Source organism: Neopsephotus bourkii, unplaced genomic scaffold (assembly GCF_033783945.1).
Source record: "Neopsephotus bourkii isolate Nb327-2 ecotype Australia unplaced genomic scaffold, CSIRO-AGI_Nbou_v1 NB_333, whole genome shotgun sequence".
Lineage (NCBI taxonomy): Eukaryota > Metazoa > Chordata > Aves > Psittaciformes > Psittacidae > Neopsephotus > Neopsephotus bourkii.
The window spans coordinates 886,459-908,457 of NW_026900839.1; the positions used below are offsets into that span (position 1 = coordinate 886,459).

The 21,999-nt window shown below is 48.1% G+C and overlaps 1 protein-coding gene across 2 annotated transcripts; it reads right to left on the reverse strand.

Moving 5' to 3' along the window:
• Positions 1-1,301: 1,301 nt before the first annotated feature.
• Positions 1,302-13,138, reverse strand: GPR157 (G protein-coupled receptor 157). 2 transcript variants are annotated; one of them, XR_009724654.1, is made up of 5 exons: positions 12,625-13,138; positions 6,262-6,475; positions 3,617-3,811; positions 2,912-3,187; positions 1,302-1,581 (listed from the first exon to the last, which is right to left on the reverse strand). XR_009724654.1 is itself a non-coding variant. In XM_061347888.1 (5 exons), exons 1-4 carry the CDS (start codon positions 12,999-13,001, stop codon positions 2,966-2,968), a joined length of 1,008 nt encoding a protein of 335 aa, XP_061203872.1. In that variant the 5' UTR covers positions 13,002-13,138; the 3' UTR covers positions 1,302-1,581; positions 2,925-2,965. The 2 variants fall into 2 exon arrangements, 1 of the variants encoding a protein (XP_061203872.1); XM_061347888.1 differs by having other exon boundaries at positions 2,925-3,187.
• Positions 13,139-21,999: the final 8,861 nt, after the last annotated feature.

Consider the following 21,999-nt stretch of genomic DNA (forward strand, 5'->3'; position numbering starts at 1 on the left):
TACTTGGAATTCAGTGGAGCACAACAGGCACTGTCACTGCCTTGGAGTAGCAGGAGTCACTTGTATTATGCAACCCTACATACAAACATTAGGTTTGGCAGCATTAGAGTACTCTGTGTGATCTCTGTAACTGCTCTTCATGATGGGAAGAGATTATTCTAGTGGCACAACCAGACATCACCTTCCTAAGATGTTCTCCTCTTTACCGACAAGATCTCATCTTTCCTTACAAACACATGGTTCGTTAAACACAGCTTCGAGGTTTTAAAGTAAAACCAACACTGCCCAAATCCTCCCATACTGCAGAGCCTTGCTCACTCCTAGAGCCCCAGGAATCATCCGGCACAGAACCGGTTCTTGGGAAGAGCCCTCTTGGTTCACTCCTAGCACTCCAGGAACCACATGGCCCAATTCAGACTCAATTTGTGGGCAGAAGGGAAGAAAAGGAGAGCAGGATTTGCAATGGATCAGTATCAACAGTACTTATAAGTAGTATAATACTACCGATAGCATGTATTGGTGAGGGCTGAACTCACCACCTCCTAACCAGCTTGTGCCTGGGGAGTGAACAAGGGCATGCATGCACAGCTTTCCTTGCTTTCGGAAGATAACCTGGACTAAGAAGACATATACATACAAAAGACAGGAAGAGAAACAGATCTACAAACAGGTGGAAGGTATTTGCCTTCCTTAGTCCTTAAGGTAGACATAAAAGAAACCTGAAGGAAGATCTTGCAACAGCTTCTCATCCAAGTTGCCCAAGGTGCTGAGACCCATCACAATGTGCTTGAACAACAGCTTGGTAAAGAAACACAACTTTATTTTGTAGAAGTTGGAGAAAATCCTTAAAAACCAAGCCAGTGAGGAGCTATAAATAAGGTCAAACGTTATCTCCAAACAGCAAACAGATCCCCATCCCTCCCCAGCTCTGATACATCACTCCCAAAGCAAGAACAGACTGAAGCACAGGCACCATCCAGCCACTGGTGATGGGGCTGCCCTTGCTGGAGGCTGGGGTGTACATCCCCATATCCCTGAGCACCAAGGGGAGCTGCAGAGCTCATATCTCCTCTGGAGGCAGTAACCAACCATGCTGCCACCATAAACCCTGAGGATGACAACCCCTGTTCACCAAGGAGGAGGAATAAACCATCGAGAGGAGCTACCTATCAGCACCACAGCACAGACACGTTTGCACGCTGTTGTCCTCAGTCAAGTGAGGGACAGGAGCCAGGCTGGAGCTCCCTGGAAGACCTCATGGATTAGGACTGAGATCCATGCCCAGAACAGCTACTGGGTTGTCCTGTCACCGTGCTATTGCTCACCCCGCAACACATTTGCCTTGTCAGACAGAGAAGCAAAACCCCAAACAGATGTAAGATTTATGGTGGAGGAGGGAATGGAACCGGGAAGCTGGAGCCAAGCGGTATCTTCCAGGGGACCCTGAGCAAAGTTCAAGGCCAAAGCAGCTGGTGTCCAATGCTGAGGAGGAGCAGGACCTCTTCCCTTTGCTCAGCCACTCCAGCCGTGCTTCTCCCCAGGCTTGAGCTCCCTCTGCGGGGCTCTGGGATGATCCCGCACCTGCCCAGAAGGAAGCACAGTTAAAATCCATCATGTAGCTCAAGCAACAGCTAAGAACAGGCAGGATGGGCCCATTCCTAAACCACAGCCGGGTTCTCCAACCTCAGCCTTGTTTTCCTTTCTTTTGGGGCATGTGTGTGCCTGTGTGTGGTGCTTTGCTTTGATTTCCCTTAGGTTGGTGGCAATTTTGCTTCCTCTCTTCAGGGCTGGCTGCAAAGCACTGAACACAGCACAAATCTGAGCCTCATAGAGGTCAAGGTTTCTGAGCCTGCAAGTTTCAAACACAGCTCCTCTTTCCAAGCCACAGGAGATGAGCCTGAGGTCAAGCTCCCAAGGTCGCTGCTCAGAGTTTAGAGGTTTAAACCAGCCTTTTGAAAGGAAGAACAAACCCTCCTCTATGGCAGATATAAATGCTGGCATCTGTCCTTGCTAGAGTTCAGGGATGAGGAGTGCAGCCCCTTTACAGCCCCATGAAATGGGCCAGGGAGCTTTTGAGGACTCCACCTTCCCATGTTCACACAGTGTGCATTGGGGTTAATGTATTTAAGATAATAATAGAGTTAATGCCAAGTCTTCAATGCAGGAAATAACAGGACTCGCCTCTGCCTATAGTGCCATGGATGGCTGTATCATTCAACTGCCCTGAGGCTGCTAGAAAGAGCTCATGAGGCTCTGTTCTTTTTGCAAGAACTCACTATAAAAATGGAAAAGAATTGTCAATTCATTTAAAAATCCTCTTTTTTAGGAAGAAACTTCATGTTCTGGGAGGACAAGACCCAGTTTTGTGCTTACACACCTGCCCCAATGCAGCGGCATCAGTGTCCTACAGTGTCCTACCTTGTACCTGAAATGATGGAGAGCTGCTGTCAAGTTTTTGACCCTATAGATCTTTTACATAAGCTTGGATGAATCCCTAACCCTATTTTCTCTCCACGGGGATCAGGAGCAGGGATTGCATTACCTTACAGAGAACACTTGGGGCACTAAATCCTGTGCAGCACTGGAGAAACACCTGCGTGCCTGGTATTTGCCATCAAAAGCAGACACGAATTCCTCTTGCATTGTCACCGGTGTCCTGTCCTTGTGGGCCAGACACCACTGCAGCCCAGTTCCTCATTTTACAGGCTTGAGTAACAGGCACTGCCCCAGCTCACATGGAAGGGGAGGGCTCAGTTCTATAAATGGTTTCACCCCAAAGGAGCATGATGGGGAACTGCTGGGGAGCCAGACAGGGATCCCCAAGGCAGAAACCTGCCTCTCTGTCAAGTGCTTGCTGGTGGCTGTTCCCTACCCCTCCTATCAGCAAGGCAGGACAGGAGGAAAGCCTCACACTGGGTTTTTACCAAGAAAGAAGAACCTGCACCGAGATGCAGGCAGCCCGGGCTCAGGTGCTGGAGAGCAGGGGTTTGGTCCTCTCGGGGCCTGGCACATCCTTGTTCCTGGGGGGCTCTGGGCGCTGCTGGTTGCTGTTTGATCGCCTCAAAGGCCAATCCAGCTCATCAGGGTGGCAGCAGCAAATGTAGGAGAAGAGCCGAGTCCGGACCACCCGTGTGCAGAGCACAAACATGATGCAGTTGGCACCTCCTTGGAACGTGTTCCCAATCCCCTGTAAGGGCAAGAGAAGGCATTCACCAGAGCTGTTCCTATAGGTACCCCCCCAGAGAAGAGCAAGCACAGCATCAGACTGACAGCAGCTGCCACCTAAGTGGGAAGAACAGGTCCAGAAAGGTCAACCTCGCACCCCAAAGCAGACCAACTGCGGGGGTTCCACAGCCCCTGCTGAAGGATGGATACCGGCATCTCTGATCCGAGCCTGCTTTTCCTACAGGCATTTATATCAACTCCTACTGCAGTTATTGCCTGTAGCCACTAGATGCTGCTGAAATAGCTGCTGCTGAGCATCCCGACCAGTGCGTGCCAACAGCATCAGCCAGTACGCGCTGCATCCTGCCGCTGCAACAACGGTCTTAAGAGCAACAAAGCCTCTTCTCCCTCCCAGATCCTCCTTCCAACGCATTGCCTGGCAAATACTTACATGCAGGACAACCAGGACTGAATTTTGCACTGCAGGGGAGTTACAGAGGGTCAGAATGAAGCGCACAGTGCTCCAGATGCGGAGGATGATAAAGATGACAGGGATGAGAATCAACTTCTTATCTGCTATGGAAGTCTGGGGCTGAAATGCAGGTGCTCTTGAGAGAATGGGGCGATACTCTGAGAGGGCTGCGTGCTTCCATGGAGGGTGGGAGAGAGACAAAAACATGAACAAAAAGCTACATTGGACATTCAGCTCCAGGGACCCTTTCCAAAGCAAACGAAATCTCTGCATCCCATGGGAAGTTAACAGGGACACACTCCTGAGCAGCACCTTTTAGCCACATTCTGCCCTTGCTAATGCAAACATTCCTGCTGAAGCCAAAGGGTGGCAAACAAAGGATATCCGGCACTTATCAGAATCCCACTAAAGCTTTATATGAACAAACATCACTACGGAGTTACCAAGAAACCAGGTTATAAATGGGTAAGAATAAAGTATGTGGTGCTCCAGAAAATAGTTTTTCTGGGCCAGCAATATATAGACATAGATATATAGAGATGGAGATATAGAGATGATATAGATAGAGACATAGAGACAGAGACATAGAGACAGAGAGAGACGTAGAGACAGAGACACAAAGACAGACACACAGACAGAGATGATATAGATAGCTATAGATAGATATATATAGATATATAGATGATATAATTTGAGGAGCAGTCTGGCTCATCCTTCTCAAACTCTTGAGTCTTCACCACAGCCAGCAAGTCCCACAGGGCATTTATGGCCATGCAAACCAATGCTCGAATTTCTGACCATATTCTGTTAGCAATTGGCTTCCTTAGATCTGCACAAGCCAGTGATACCTCTCTATACCAGTGCATGCAGGGATCTGTGGCCTGGAGCACTGTGGCTGGAGGTGTAAGGCCCTATGGTAGAAACCATTGGATGCCCTCAGAGTGCTGGATGGGGAGAGCAGGTCAACACTGCACAGAGCGGGTGCTGGGACACACAGTGCTGAACAGCAGGGTGTTAATGTGGGTGAAGGGATGAAATCTCAGCATTGCTTACCTGCACAAAACCATTCACCCTCCCACCGGGGCTACAGAGCACACACAGCTTCCATGCCCAGCGTTCTCCTTCACCCCAGTACTCCCAGTCCTGGCACTTTCCTTCCTCCAGAACAGAGCTGTGCAACAACACTGCAGTGATTCAGTGACCTGAACCAAACCCTCTGGGGGGCTTCCAGTGCGGCTTCCCATCCACTCCTATACGGTCTTTTCCATTTGGAAAGCCTCCTGCACATGTGCCCCATGACAGCTCCTGCCTCTCTGACTGCACTGCTGCAAACCCCACTTCAGCTATTCCTACTGTTCACACAGCCCTGGCTGTCTGTCACTCTTCCTTGGAAGTGGGAGACCTCGTGCCAGTAAAACGACTCAGCAAGCAGGCTCCCAGGCTTGGCAGAATTCCTAGTGGTGAGATTCAAGGCTGATGATTCAAGGCCAGATTGGACACGGGGGCTTGGAGCAAGCTGCTCTAGTGGAAGGGGTCCCTGCCCATGGAACTGGAAGAGCTTTAAGGTCCCTTCAACCCAAAGCATCTACAAGGGAGATGCTCCACTCCGTAAGCACCGAGTGCTGCTGCTCCAGCCCTCAGACCCCTGTTGGGGACAACTGCCCGTGCTCAGCACCCTGTGAGAGGGTCATGGCTGGAGCAGGGTGCGATGGAATCCCTGGCAGAGCAGGAGGCTGAGGCTGAGGCTGGCCAGGTGCGGGTCAGGTTTCCCTGCGGTCCCGGTCACGCTGCTATCTTCGACAGCTCTGGAACACCGCGTCCCGGCCCGTGTGGGTCGGGTGGTGACAGGCACAAGCAAACCCTTCCCAACACCCCTTTCCAGCACCCCTAGGACTCAGGCTTATTTATCCCTATGGCTGCAGCCCAGTGAACGGGTTTGCAGGGGCAGTGCTCTTCAGGGCATCCATCCAGGTGTGGGGGGGCTTTTCTCCCTAATACAACTTAAAGGAAAAGGCATCTCTGGATGCATCTCCTCCTGTCACCATCACCCCACATTTCTCTAATGTTGTCCTAGGTGCCTGGATTCTTTGTGTTCACAAGGACAGCAGCAAATAAGCCTCTGGAGTCCGGAACTCCCCGAGACAGGGTGCCTTCCTGTGTTGTGTGTGCATATAGTGGATAAAGCTATATAATGCCCAATGCTATGTAGCACCCGGGCTCCCACATGGTGCTTTATGCTGCTAGGACAAAACAGGTATTAAACCCATCATTAGAGATCCTAAACTGACTGAGGTTAGATACAGCCATATGCTAATAGCGGGGCTGGTACAAGTGGAACTGTGGATGACTGATTAAAGCTGACTTTTCTCCCTCATATCCTATTCCAATCCTTACATTTCACTCCAGTGCATTCCATAACCCCTGCAAGTTTTCCAAAGGCTTTTAAGTTCCTGTGCTAAGTCTCTGCAGTGATGCTGGAGGCTGCTCAGTCAGGGATGCTGCTTCTCCCACAGTGCTGGGTGCATTTCAGCAGTGCATGAAGCAATTCCTGCCTGTGGAGCTGCCAAGGATGAAGGGAAATCTTCGGAGCATGGGAGAACAGAATCACACAGCAAGGTACTCACCGCTCTGTTGATGTGCTTCTTGATGAGGAGGTAGAGCACTGGCAGAGTCACATAGGCCAGTATCTCCCACACTTTCCCTGTTAGCAGCATCCACAGGACCCGATCCTCTGCATCCAAGTTGACCCAGCACCAGCCCACGGAAACGTTGGAGGCATCATAGCCAATCTTCTTCAGAGCAACAGCCGCCACTGTAATGGCAAGGGGGATTCCCCAGCTGAGGGAAGAACAGGAAGAGCAAGGTTATGCCAAGAACAAGCTCCCTTCAGTCCCTGCACACCTCAGGGGAAGCGGGTGATGGACCAAGGGGTTCTTCATCAGATGTTCTCTCCTGGATACAAGTGATGTTGAGGATGTGACCCCAGCAGAGCATCTTATGAAGTGACCACCCTGTAGGACCCAGCTATTCACGAGCAATCGGGCTGATCCAGAGCTTTCAGACCAAAAGCAACGCGATCCCACACTATTCCTAAGGGACACGTCGCACAAAGAAATCCCCAACTCAGTTCCATCACTGGATTTTGGTTTTAAATGGGGGGTTAATCAATATTTTGGGAGCAAAAGGGTAACTTCTGAAGGACCAAGGGAGGTTTCTTCCCAAGGAAAAGCACTGGCAATAACAGCCACAAGCCGAGAAAGCAAAGAGGAGCCATGCCCACTTTGTCTGGAGTTGTGTTTTGCCTTTGGTTTCTCTCTTGACAGCAGAAGCAAACATAGGGAAGCATTTACTGGTGACGTTCATGAATCAAACCAGTCGGCAGCCTGGGCTGCCCACAAAACCCCATGAGGAAGAGCTGAGAATCCCACTCAGCCTTTCCCTGGGTGCTCTTCATAGCCAGGGCTTTACAGGCCTGGGATGTGCAATCACCCATTACCCCACACTTCAAACACTGCCCTGCATCCAGCGGGATGCATCACCTGCATGACCATGGGAATACATCCCGTGTTCATCCCCAGGGGAAGGTGCTGTGGAGCTTGAAGTGGGACAAGGGATGTTTCTTCAACAAGCACTCAAATGCTTCACAAAGTGCTCACTGAGCCCCCAGCACAACCCTCGGGCTCTCTCCAGTTGCAAAGGCAACAAAGCCATTACTGTGTTGCTCCCATTGCCTTCCTGGTTCACACTTGCATTGCAATGACAGCCTGGAGCAGCTGCATGGAAAGGGTCTTCCTCCTATAGCCAGTCTCAGTGCTGCAGACTATGCAGGCAAAGAGCAGTTGCTCAGACCAGATTGTCTGAAATGCCAACAGCAAAATCACAGCTAATCCCATAGGAGGTGTCAGAAATGCCCCGTTTCCTGCTCTGCAATGATGCTCGTGAACCCACCCCAAATACAAATACGGTGCTGTAAAAACCCCCGCCAGAGTCAGCCTTTTAGCATGGTTGGCACATTTCGTGTCAGTGTTCAGGTCAGAGCAGGCAGTGCTAATCCAAACCAGCGCTGTTATTTAAGGACAGTTCTGCTGCAGGGAGCCCTCCCTTTGCTATTATCAGAGCAGGCTTTGTGCAATCACTCCAAACACCACCACCATGGAAGTTCCTGCACAAGTGAAGGCTCATCTTGGTAGAAGATGGTGGTTTGCCTGTGAACAAGCAGCACAGATGCACTGAATTCACATCTCAGTGCGCCTGGGACAAGTGACCACTGAAAGAACTCAAGAGAACTGGCACTTCCTTAAAGAAACCATATTAAGGCACAGGAGCACAAAGCAGGCCAGCACCAAGAAAAAGGAAGTGTATTAAGAACCTAATTTGCCTACATAATGATCTCCACAGCAACCTGCAACTGAGAGAGTTATATGGGAAGATAAAACCAGGTCAAATTGCTGTGCATGGAGATAGAAGAGAATAGTGTAAGTGTGAACAAGCACAATGAGAGAGGCTGCAGCAGCAAAGTACAGACCACTAGGCAAGGGACTTCAAGTCCTCGGTCATCTGGCCAGTAAAAGGAAGAACGTGGAAGCAAACTGCCATGCATCAGGCTAATTTTCACTGGAATGGTATATTGGGATCCAATGGCACAACCCATGCTGGGGACAAGGGATTACAAGCTCAGAGTGAAGTTAGAAGCTAGAAACCAGTGAGGCATTGCAGTGGGGTTCTTCAGCTGTATTTTGGATAACTGGAAAAGAGAACTGAGAGTGGTGGTTGGGTTATTCTTCAGAACCTCTAAATGACAGATTCCCAAAGGCTGGGAAATACCAGTGCTTTACACCCATCAACAGAAGAATCAGCATATTTTAGACTCAAGGCATATGTGAAGACTGGGATAAAAATCATAGAGAATAAAAAAGGATCCAGGGTAACAAAAAGAGAGAAATTTTACTCAGAGCCCCAAAGACAGTGTAATTATATGGGCTGGGCATCCCAAAAGCACTCTTGGATCTAAGCACAGTCAGTGCAGGAAAGAAGGGAAGACTGCTTATATCTCTGTAAAGAGGCTGGCAATCCCATCTCTAAGGCAGATACAACAGCTCTTATTCCCCTAATACAGCCCCCAGCAATCTATTAATGAAAACACATGCAACTCAGCCTGTCTTTCTACGTTGTCACCAGTTGGACTTGATGATCTTAAAGGTCTTTTCCAACCTTAATGATTCTATTAACACCAATGATGCATTTATACAAGGCAAGACAAGGACCCTTCAACTACAGCAGCGGACAGCTTGAGCTGTGTTGGCTTTCTTGCCCTCAGTGTGCCTGGGTCAGATTGCTCAATGGCACGTTTTGATTTACGCTGCACAGCTGCTCTGTTTCCTTCCCCCCTGCAGCTCTCACACCCAGGGGAGGTTTGCTGTGACCTGCCTGCATGGGTTGGACAAGATCCCATGCATCCGACCAGGCAGCCTGCAGGCAGCTCCGTCTGGGATGGGGATCATTACCCTGTAAAGAGACAAAAATCAGTCTTCTGCATAGAGCAGCCTGCTTCAGGGCAGAGCTTTGAGTGCATTGGGAGTAGAGCTCCAGACCAACGCTGCTCCAAGGTCATTTTGGACCCCTAATCATGAAGCAGCTCCCTGGTACCAATAGAGAACCCTCCCAAAGAAGCAGGCAAGCACTTAAAAGCTAAGGCACAGGGAGGAGCTCACCCTTTGGTTTGCCGGAGCAAAAAGCTTCTGTAAACTAAATGCTAAAGCCACAGCAAATCTCTTCTGTAGGGACACATGTCCAGTTCTGAAAGTCAGCACTGGCACAGCCATGCACGAGGCAGTGCACTGAGGACTCAGGTGTACAGTAAGTACAGCAGAACATGAAAGGATTCCCAAGTAGCCCACTGATGCATGTGAGTATATGCATGTTATGCATGTCTATATAAGCATAGTTAAGTGAAATAGTTAAGTGAAATAGTTAAGTGAAATAGTTAAGTGAAATAGTTAAGTGAAATAGTTAAGTGAAATAGTTAAGTGAAATAGTTAAGTGAAATAGTTAAGTGAAATAGTTAAGTGAAATAGTTAAGTGAAATAGTTAAGTGAAATAGTTAAGTGAAATAGTTAAGTGAAATAGTTAAGTGAAATAGTTAAGTGAAATAGTTAAGTGAAATAGTTAAGTGAAATAGTTAACTGAAATAGTTAACTGAAATAGTTAACTGAAATAGTTAACTGAAATAGTTAACTGAAATAGTTAACTGAAATAGTTAACTGAAATAGTTAACTGAAATAGTTAACTAGAGTGAAATATTTAAGTGAAATGCTTGAGTAAGCACATATATACCTCTAACCACCTCCATAGCCTGACCATTAAAGGCAAATACTTCAGAGGTTGAAAGCAATAACAAATGCTATCAAAACCAAAGCAAGACACAATCCCTAGGTGGGTACTGGTGCATCCTCACCCTGACTTTGTTTGGATCAGCTGCTCTCACAGCAAGGATGACCATTACCCAGCCAAATGCTACTGCCAGACGCAGTGAGGGAGCCTGGAATTGGGGCTCTGGACACCAGCGCTTACACCTTACAAGCACATCAGTATTTCCAAAGCTAACTGTAGGCCTGTTTTCAAAGCTCATCTGAGCTCAAGGAGTTGAAAGCCAAAAGGGAGCCTGTAGCTCTCCATTGCAGCACTAGACTAGGTGGATGTGTTACCGCAGGAACGAACCTGTTCAGCAGGTTTGATCCAGTGTGACATCCTGATTTCCCTAAAAAGAAAACCTCAGGTACTGACTTCCAGCACCTATTTAGTTGCTCCACTTGGCTAAAGAGCAACCTCTGGTTTTACTCAACACTAAAGAAGTATTCATCTCTAACAACACTTGCCCCACATGAGTAACTACTTATGAAGAATAGAAAATGTGCATTTCAGCTCCATCCTGCTTTGAATCCCTTCCAGAAGTGTCTTGGAATGTCTCAGTGGTCACTGCATGATGATATTAGCAACCTATGAAGCAAGGGGGAAGAAATCCCAGGTCCTTGTCTAGCCAGAAATACTGGAAACACCTTCAAATCCTTCAATCATCCACCCTTTGCCACCTTTCCTGTTGCCTTAGCCAGGTCTCACCTACCTACTGCAATGAATGCATGTGCTAGAATCCTTTCCTATCAGCTGCAGCAGTTCTTATGCACATGGTACGAGAAGAACACCTCAGGTAGCCAGCAGCACTCTGAAGCACTGAGAAGTGTGAGGAGCCATCTCCAAGCATCATGCCCAGAATCAGGTTTTATGACTGAGTTCTCAGGTAATGATTAAAGTACAGAGAAGAAAAGGAACATGTGTCACAAGGGGATGGGCAGAGAACAGGTCTTCACTTGTTTGGCTCTTCATACAGGTCATAAAGCAAGAAGCAGCTTTAAACACTGGCTTTGTGCAGCCAGCAACAGGGCTTCAGTGCGCACTATCTCTAATGCCCCTTAAACAGGGCAAGGGGAGCTGATCAATAGCAAGAGTAGGAGATGGCACTTTATTTCTAGTGCAAAGACCTGAAAATAAGCCTAGCAAATTGCCCCAGAGGACGTTCAGTCAAACACTTCCTTCCTCTCTATCACAGCTTTAGAGCAATCTCCCACTTTTAAGAGTGCAGAGATTGCAGCCAACGTTATTGTAATGAGTGTGCCCATTTGTTTCCTCACGTTGCAGATGATGAGGCTGAGAAGCCTTAAACCAGATGGAGAAGTTAAAGCACAGACAAAGGCCACACAACAAGAGGTTAGCAAATAGGAAAATCACAAACAGGCAGATCTGAATCAACTCTTTGATGGAGCCTGTACACAGCATCCCCACAAAGAGCTCAGACTCCTCTTCTGTTCCTTAAGCAAAATGTGGCTCTTTACAGGCACTCTGTCCTGTCCATAGCTCCTATGGTGCAACTCTATTCACTTGACAGAGCATAACAAATGCCACTGTCCCACTGCATCTTATTTCACTTCACCAGTAGCTCAGTGTTCCCAAATGCGCAGTCACCTCGCACACAGACACTGCTGTCAAGCAGCAAGTAGAACAGGTAGGGCAGGAGTCAGGCTCCTCCCTGATTCACACCTAGGCTTCACATCTTTCTCTGGTCCACTTTTACATGGACTCAGCTCTAATTCAATCATCTCCCAAATGATGCTGCTTGGAAAGAAAAGCTGACAAATACTTGCCTCAGAAACCAGAGGAAACTCAGCGCTTGCCCTGATTGTTTGCTCCTTGGATCGCTCCTCTCACCATCTCTTGCAGCTCAGAGGACTAAAGGATCACTGTTTTGCTCAGCGTGGAGGTAGCACATGATTCCCCAAGCTCCAATTGCATAATGAAAGCTTTTACTAAACATGATGTGGAAAAACAGCTTGCTGAAGAGCAGAAACCTTGGGACATAAAAGCTGCATTGTGCTCTGGTTTGCCTTGCCTTCAGACCTGCCGAAACAACCTTCAGCGTGCTTTACTAGCAGCCTCCTGCCTCGCAAACTACATTCTCCTACTAGGTGTATTGAATTACAGCAACCTGCCTGGGGAAAGGGGGAGGATCAGCGGGCCAGGCTGACACTGGGAAGTTGGGATCCCAGGAAACAGAGCTCAGACCCAGGAATTCTGGCAGCAGCAGGCAGGTATTACAAACGCAAGATTCATGATACTATATCTAGGATGTAAGAGCAGATTGTCGAGGGAAAGCTGAAGCCAGGGTGTTTAGAGGGGTTCTGCTTGCCAGAGAGTATTCTATGCGACCTTAGGCAAAACACTTTTATCTCTTCTGCAGCTCATTTCTTTACCCGGGGAGGGGGGAATTAAGCAGGGCTGGTTAAATGACAGCAACCCCCCTGTTTATAGGGAACTTGAGAGTGGCAGACTGTCCTTAAAGGAAGAGCAGGTGACCCAAGCATCCATCCAAGCACTTCATCACACAGGATGGAGATTGTGGGGTCCACATCTCATACCCTCACAGGAGCAGCACCCACCTCATGACATGAAAGCAGCAGAGCAAGCTTGTGCCGGTGGGCGAGCCCCTCACAATGGTGATGTAGAGGTAGACAGCAACGGCCATGGTCCAGAAGAAGGAGCTGGTGTTGGAGAAGGTGGACAGAGCACCCTGCAGCACGCAGTCCCACGAGGTGCCGTCGAAGTCCCGCAGCACCCCATAGAAGTACGAGAGAGCCGAGAGGAGATCCGCCAGCGACAGGTAGAGCAGGAGCTGGCGGGGCCGCGTCCGCAGCTCGGGCCACAGCGCATGGGTGCCCACGAGGAGGCTGGAGCCCAGGAAGGAGAGGACGCAGGAGAGCAGCACCACCGCCCGCTCCGAGGCGTACAGCTCGGTGGGGGGCAGCGGCGCGGGCATGCCGGGGGCAGCGCGCAACAGGAGGAGAAGGAGGAGGAGGAAGGAGCGGCGGCAGCACCGCGCTGTGCCGGGACAGCCCGGCCCGGGCGCGCTGTGCCGGCAGGGAGGGAGGGAGGGAGGGATGAGGAGCGGGGAAGCCGGGGCGGGAGCGGGGCTTGTCCGTCCTCCCCCCGCCGTCATGTGAGCGCCGGGCCCGGCCCCCCCAACCCTGCGGGGATCCCAGACGGAGCGCTGGGAACACCTCGGGGTCCTTTAAGGTACAAACACCAGCGCCGGCGCCGCTGCAGCCCGGGCCAGGAGCCGCGGAACGCATTAAAGCTCTTTTTAACTGCTCGCTCCTAAAAGCCACTCCTGAGGGTGCCCAGAGAAGCTGTGGCTGCCCCATCCCTGGCAGTGCTCAAGGCCAGGTTGGACGCAGGGGCTTGGAGCAAGCTGCTCCAGTGGAAGGGGTCCCTGTCCATGGCAAGGGTTGGAGCTGGAGGAGCTTTAAGCTCCCTTCCAACCCAAACCAGGCTGGGATTCTATGCCCTCCTACACTCCCCTTTCCAAGGCAGAACTCAACTTCGCAGACCCCAGTCTGAGCCGTTCATGTGCAGATATACACGTACATACAGATATCCAGATCACAGCATCAGACACCTCATCCTCCCGAGGTGGCCCCAGTATCATCTTTACCTTCCCCATCCCTTTGAAGCGCCCAGCACCGACTCCTGCCGCATCCTGCAGCCTGTGAGGCAGAAACCGATAAGCAGACGCAACAAAGCACCCACCACCGCGTTAAACGCATCTTACATTTCTGCTGATAAGGAGTACCCTTTTTTCTCCCCTCTTCAAACAACGTCCAAGCTGAAAGCATCTCCTTGTTTGCTCGTCTGACTTGCCCTGGCTTCCGCAGACAACTCGTACCTTACACCTTTGATGTGGAGTGATGGGCTCAGTTTGCAAAGGGCATAGTTATTGTTTCAGGTGCCTTATTCTCTTCAACAGCTCAATCGTTTCCTAGCTGCCACAAAGGAGCCCTGCTGAGCTCGGGTTTTAACAAGGTTTATACTGAGCTGTAAACCCAGGTGCCTTATCCCCCACCCAAGCTCCTCTCAGCACCCTGAAGCCATCGAACACAGCCTAGAAAACACATCTGATGGAAAGATCTTTGAAGGAACCCCATAAATCACTCAGTTTTGCCCAGTACTTTTAGCTGTGCTGCTCCTTCGGTTTCACATTCCCATCCACCAAGTTGAGGAGGGGTTCTCCTCATTTTCAATCACTTCCTTTGAGTCCTGTATTTAGGACGCACCGTTTCACAAGCTTTGCAGCATGACTACTAGTTAATTAAACTATTTTTGCACTATTGCCACTTCACTGGAGGAAAACAAGGGCAAAAATAAACCCACATTCCTATTGGGTGTATAAGAAGGCCACATCCTGCTAGATGGTTTTAAGACAGGTTTTCCCTATTTTTCCATGCAGCAATATCTTCTTCCACTCCTCTGCTGCATGGCTGTACTCAAATCCTGCAGCAAATTCCACTGCCTCCTTAAGCTTTCCATTTTCTTCATCTGGTTTTCACTTCCGAGTTCAAATCCAACTCCCTAAGGAGCCCTGGGAGGCCTTGGGATACATCAGTTTGTCAGGACAAGTCCTCACACCCACTCTGGCAGCTCACAGAGAGCATCCAGCTCTGCATTGGCTCCTACATTGGGTACCAGCTCTGAATGAAGCCTTTCCAGCTTCTTATCAGCTTGGTTTAAGCCGCTTCCACAACAGCACAAAAGGGGCTGCGAGGGTCAGCACTGTGAGCCCCTCACAAATGAGCCCTCTTTACAGCTGCCATCCAAACTCACTGCTGCTGCTCCAGACATCACCACTCCCACCAGCACCTTTCCAAGAAGCTGTTAGCTAGAACTTCAGAGCTTTCTAAATCCTCAAGTCCCAGCTGCATCCAGGCTTGGTGCCCTGCTTCTTGCTCACCTGGATGCATCTTTCATTTGCTCTGGCAGTTACTCCCTTTGGAAACAACATCTTTCCATGTCTCTTTCTGACCTTTACCACTCCGTCAAGCAGGCTTTTACATGTAGAAGCAGTTTACTTTGGAGCCTGATGCCCTCTGGGTCTTTAGCTACCATCTGACCTCCCCCTCCCCAAAAAACACAAGATCGAGCTTTGTCAAGGCTGTGTTCCCTATTGTTGTTCTTTGATTTCCTTTTCCCACTTCATAGCACAACACACTCATGCCTCCCACAAACATCCAGACAAACCACTTCACCAAATAGCCTGGCTTTTGAGTGTTACTTCTATTTTGGGGTGATGGATGTGGCTCTAAAACACAGCTTAGTAAGTGTTGTTAAGACAGTGAGTTAAGACAAACCCAGGATTCGCATTTCCACTGACTTGTGATTCAGATATTCCCCTTCTCTCCAGTTCTAAAAGGGAGCAGTCTGTCAGGTTATCCTGAGTTGTGGAAACCAACAAGTGAGATGCAGCTTGCCCTTAGCCATCAGAAAGGGATAGGCCTGGCACAGCATCTTCTGCTGGATCTTCCCCTACTGTCTAGAGACAGGGATATGGTAAATTTACACACAGAAGTCACCCCTGAGCAGAAGGACAGGTATGAAGAGTTAATGCTTCCAAAAAGAGTAATAGAAAGCAGAAAACATCTTAAAGATTCCCACTACCTTTCATTTTCTTGACACCTGCATGTGCCAGACATCACCACTCAGCAGCTCTGTGGCATTCCTGTTACCTTGATGTTGTTACCGTTCCATTGCAGGGTAGTAGAGCAGCTCCCAGATATACATTCCTACCTTCTGTCCCATGGGATCCGCAGTTGTCCAGGGAATAGAAACACCTGGAATACCCAAAGATACACAACAGCTCAAAGGCAGTGCTGTGTATAGCTCAGGGAAGTCGAAACCTTCAGAGTTTTCACTCTGAAGCAGTGAGCTTCATTCACCTTCAGATGCTCTCACAGCACAGGGAGGAGAAGCAACCTGGTATCTGGTGGAAAGACCCAGAAAGTCTTTTTTCCTGACTTGGAATTCATCTCGCCAACTGCTAAATGAGCTTTGTGACACACATCTACAGGCAAGGGAGAACAGACTGAGCACCATTCCTAGCTGTTTGTTTCCGATACCCACCCAAGAGAATCTGAGCTCCCTTTCCACACTCACTTCAAGGCAATCACACTAGAGTAATAGCCTCTGTACCCAGCATCACCACCCATCTTCCCTACCCACAAGAGGTCACTGCTGTTCCAAGCAGTAATGTTTTCCCCAGTCACCGTTGTCCTGACCTTAACAAGCACTTCTCTGCCATATCTCTGATGAAGGCAGACAGCTCTAACACCAGCAGATGTACCTTGGTCACCTTTACCCATCCCTGCATCATGCTCTAACACCAGCAGATGTACTTTGGTCACCTTTACCCATCCCTGCATCATGCCCATAGCTCAGGCAGTAGTTTCAAGTAGAAGCCTGGAAAGAAACTTCCTTGCACCACAAAAAAAGTAGATGTGTCCTGACATAACCAGAAGATATATAAAGAATCAGCCATTAGATGCTCAGTTTGGGCAGAACCCCTTTAACAGTATGCAGTTCCTCTCAAGGAAGTCAGTACAACTGTTGCTTGTACTCATTAGCTTCTCAGGGCTCAGCTTGGGAGCAGTAAGACACCCAACTCCTACCCTTCTCAGAGGAATGCAAAGTTAAATGCATTGTGTATACCCTTGCACTGACCCAGGTCTTCTGCATGGCCTGGCCAGTGGCAAGGTGCTATGTATATAGGAGAACATCTATGCAGTAGGTAACAACCTTGATTCTCTGTAAGCAAAAGCCTAACTGTGGAACTGTAACACCATAAAACCAGCCACCCAAAAGCTCTACCAGCACCTGAGCTCTTTGTTTCCAAAAGACCATTTTCCCGAGTCATCACCTGATCCTTAGGTTCACTGCATCAGCTGAAAGGAAGCCAGGGAAATGTGGTTAAGGGAAGGCTTTGAGTGAGGCCAAAATCCTCATGTTTGTCCTTTGTTGGTTTTCCAGCATGTGACAGAAGAGGAAAAAAAGAGAAAACCTACATTTCTAGTGGTCCTGGCACAGATTAAGGGCCTAATCCTTTGATTTTATTAACTCCATCCATTCCATTTTGGTTAGACACTAATACAGACAGCTTCCAATAGAGCGTTAGTGAAAGACACATAGGGCTGCTCACGAAACAAATGATCACTGACAGCCTTCTCAGCAGCTGCCCCCTCCAAACAGCTTCACCTGGATTTAGAAGAACCGATCAAAGCAAAACCCACAAGGAAACACATTCCCTATACTAAGAACACTGAGCAGCAAGTCAGTCCCTTCAATAGGTGAGAACACCAGAGCAACTCTCATGTGGCTTTTCTTCTCAGAAGCAGAGTTTTCAGCTTTGAAAGGTTTTATTTGGCAAGCACTGGGGTCAAGACAGCTCTGTTAGCACATACAACTCTGTGCTATCAAGCTGACAAGGAGCAATCTGACATTCACATGCAAAATGATGCTGGAAGTTTGCCCCAGTGGGAGGCCACATTACAGACAGAATAGACTTTCTAAAGCAAAATTGCAGTACATGTAGAGGTGCACAGAGCAAATACAGTAATCTGGAGCTGTGAAGATACTCACTGGTTCTTTCCCTGAATCTTCTTGTGTGGAAAATAACAGATACAAATGCAATAAAAGCTGACATTGGTAAAGCACTACTGAAGTGAAGCTAACTCAAAATAAGCCCTGCAACTGAATTCATCCTAAATCCTCTCCAATTACCATATGCTGCATGAATCCCATTTTGTCTTTATTACACAAGATCAACTGCTGTGCTTTCCCCTGATGCTGCTACTGCTATATTAATACTCACCATCCTGCTTCCCATCCCTCGGCTGTTCAAGAGTAACATAAAAGAACACCCTCCAAGGTAGGCAGGTCTGCTTCAGTGTCTGAGTACTGACTTTGGCGTGCTAGCTGCTATGCCAACCTGGCTCATGATACTTTAGAGACTGAAATACTCAGACCCTTATCTTCTTTAAGCAGGCCAACATGACAGGCAACTCTTAGAGTAACAAATATACAACTCTTGGCAGGCTCAGCACTGGGATAGAAGGCAGTCCAGAGGCAAGCATAACTGTGAAACCCCCTGCATCAAGATACCCTTGGGGTTTATGGTGTCTTTCATGTTCCATCCCAAGTGCACTAGAACCAGAACAGAGTGTGTGTACACAGCTGCTGAAACAGGACACACATCACCTACTGCAGAGCCTTACGCTGGATCTGCTGAACAAGCCCCATGGCTTTTCTTTGTGCAAGTAGAGATGCTTACTCATTTTAAGCACTTCTCCATCAGCATGAAGCATGTGCAGTCAGGCTGCAGAGATCACACAAGAATTCAAGCCAGCAGCTCTCAAAAAAGCCCTGAGCAATGAGGATTTCTCTGCAGGCTGGATGCAATTAGTGCCACTGCTGGAAGCAAGCCAGCACAACGAAGGGATTGGAGCAGGCACCAAGTGTGGCCATAGCTTTCCATTTCATATTTAAATTAGGGGATTGATATGGACTATTCCTTCATGCTGAGGCTCTGTAGAGAAAAATAAAGGTATCACTGTTGCACATTCCCAATGCAACAGAGCATGCCAGGAACAAATATACTATATTTAAGACGTTGTCTTAAGGTCACCCAGCTCAGGTTCAAGTACGGAGCAGTGGTGCTTTGGGAAAGGGCACTTGCACAGCATACAAAGATACGCTGTAGTGATCTTTGTGGCAATCTTTCAATGCTATTTTTTAAGCCATTCTCATTACCCATAATTAAAGTGTGTGGACTGCGTGTCTTATATTGAGTAGTAGGAAAATAGACCAAATAATAGGATTTTTGGAGTGTAGATTTTACTGTAAATTGCATTGGAGGTATACACTGTACACTGCAACAGAAAGGTCTGCCTACAGCCTGTGATTTTAATAGAGAGAAGACTGGAGTATAAAAGCTAATAATGAGGCCCTCAAGTAGGAAAAGGCATGAAGCGTGTCACCTCCCCTGGTTACCGAGCTAGGAGCATCACTGAAGTTATTTCACACAAGTTATTTGAAACAGATCAAGTGCAAAGCAGCAAAGACACAATTCAGCTAAAGGGAAAGGGTGAAACAGAGCCTGGGTGACTTCTTTCATTCACACAAGGACACTCAACATCTACAGTCCAGAGCACAAATATGACCCTGAAAATGGGTTGTAAAGCACCATGTCATACTCCTCACTCTCCTCCTTTGAAGGCAGACATAAAGTATTTGTGGTTAACAGCTTATAGATTCATGCTCTGTGTGTTAGTGCTGATTGCTCAGGTCTCAGCAGAGTGATGCACAGCCACTGCCATTCATCCAGATAAGGGGTCAGCCACAGCCACATTCCCAACACAGAACTCCAGAATGCCACTTGGTATTCAGCAACACTCTCTGCATCATGCTTCTTGCCCACGTAGCAAAAAGCACATTTAACAGAACCACTTGAAATACAGTGCCCACATAGTTAGAGAAGCTGACCGGATGGTTGCTTACTGCCTGCCACCCTGGTTTAAACAGTACTGCAAGGCTATGTACAGGAAGCTTGAAGGGCAGAACATTATCTTATAACCTGGAATTCAAACTCACTGACTTTATTAACACAGGTGAAGTTGCTCAGCAACCACATGCTAAATGAGACAGGTCAAGCCCCATGTGTTTGTCATCCCAGCCACATTCCGGTCATTGCATCAGTTCATTCAGCCAACACCCAGCTCAGGCTCAAGTGTAGAGCAGTGGCTCTTTGGGAAAGGGCATTTACACAGAGTACAAAGAGGAATTCTCTGAAGCAATCTTCCAATTGTATTTTTTTATTGCAAAATACAATTGTATTTTGTTGTTACCTATAATAACACACCGTGTGTCTCCTCAAAAAGCTTGGAACTGATGGTCATCTTTGGCTCCATAGAGAGGAAAAAACCTGAAAGTAAAAAGCCACAGAATAGTAGTATTTTACCAGGAAATCTGATGTATGAGCTCAAAATACCTGTTCTGTGGCAAACACCCTGCAAAGGCAGAGGTGAAGTTTCAGGAGATTGGCAACAGAAGGATGCTGTGCTCCCTTCTGGCCATCCCTTACCTTCTGAGTACAGGCAGTTCACTAAGTTTAACAGCTCCCTGTAACTGGTGCAATTATGTTCATGTCTGGGGAAAAAGAAAAGGCATACAGAAATGTGGCAACCAGAGCCATAGCTAGCTTTGTTAAGAGCTGGATTATGACCCTGGATTATGACACTCAGCTCACGCCAAGTCTGTGAGAGCAATAGAGATAAAGCAGAAGCAACTTGGTTTGATCAAAATTGATGTGTGAGTATTGGAAAATTAAACTAGATTTAGGCAAGGACTTTCCTTCTTCCAAGGTTGGGGGGATTTGTCCCCATATTGTGGATTTGTCCTTTCTAAAACACCTCTTATTTAGGAGGACCTCCCTCTTAGCCAGACAAGGTAAGAAGCCTCATTGCATAATTAAAATCTAACTCATTCTATCCCAGGAATTCAGCCAAGTGTTTGGGCACCTGACTCCATGTATTTGCAAGGTTTAGCTGCTGACCAGCACCCAAGAGAAACAGGGACTACAGGCGAGTTGCTCCCATTCCAAGTTCAAAGCCAGGTTAGCTTGTCATTACCAGCCAGAGACTGGGGCTTGGATGAATTCTTCCTATAAGCAGGCCCTTCTCCCAATACCCAGTGTTGCATTTTTGCAGTGTTACTACAACAGCTATTTTACTCTCAGAAAGATGCATGCGAGAAGGACAAAGAAAGAGCAAAGCAACTTGCAACACATTTGTCTTCTTTTTAATTCATCTCACCTCCAATGCAGTGACCGCACCATCAAGCATCCTGTGGCATTTCTGACACTGGCCCTCTGCTCCAGCAGACACTTCAAGCTCCAGTGCAACACAGGGCAGCATCCCAACCTGGATCCCCATCCACCTCTCAAGCCAGGGAGATAAGGCAGGCCCAACAATGTGTAGCACTTCTAGGGCAGTATACTTGCTGATTGCTTCCTTGACTATTGTTCACAACAACCAGCTAAGACACTGCCAAAGAAACACTCACAGCTGGCATCACACATGGAGGGAAGTTAAGGCAGGTTGGCTGAGCTCCTTCTCCTCTCTTCTCATTCACAGAAGGCAAGAGGCTGGGGACAAAGAAAAGGTTCAAGAAGCATTTGCAGCAGTACTAAAGAAAACCTCTTTCAAGGGAGAAGAGGCTTAAACATTCATTGCCAGTTGCCCTGTTCCTTACCCCCAAACTGGGTAAGGCCAATCTTGGGTAAGAATGACTGGTTAGGTCATGCATACGATATGTTAGACAGATAACTCACTGGGAACTCAGCCATCTGCAAATAAATGAAGAAGGGACTAATACTTACTTGTACTAAAGCCATTTGACTTTCCTATTAGACATATGGAACAGCCCGAGATACACAAGACAGGGTGTTAGCTAGCATTCCTGCAATCCTCAGTTCCTGGAAACACATGAACATGTGAGAGGACAACCTTCAGGGCAAAGCAATTCCTTCACTCTTGCATCATAGCCTCAAAAGCAGGTTATTACTCACAGGCCTCTTGTGCAACACTGGAGCACATAGGTAAAACATGCTGCATGACTGGCTTCTGGCAGCCTCTAGTTTCTTTCAGTGATCCACTGGCAACACAACATCTGTATGTTCTGAGACATTTCGGCCTTCTATCCCCCCTCCTAATGCACCAGGTTACAAACTCAGGAATTCGGTTTGTGCTTGGATAGCAAGACAGCGAGAGGTGAAATCCTCCATTCTTTCTTGCTATCCCAGTTTTGCTTACAGTGAAACTGTATTCCATATTCCAAGTCACCAGAAACCTGCTCTCCTGCAAAGAAAGGCATGAGGACCAACTGAAAGGCACGACCTGGAAACACTTCAATTCAAAAAGCCGATGTTGCAACCC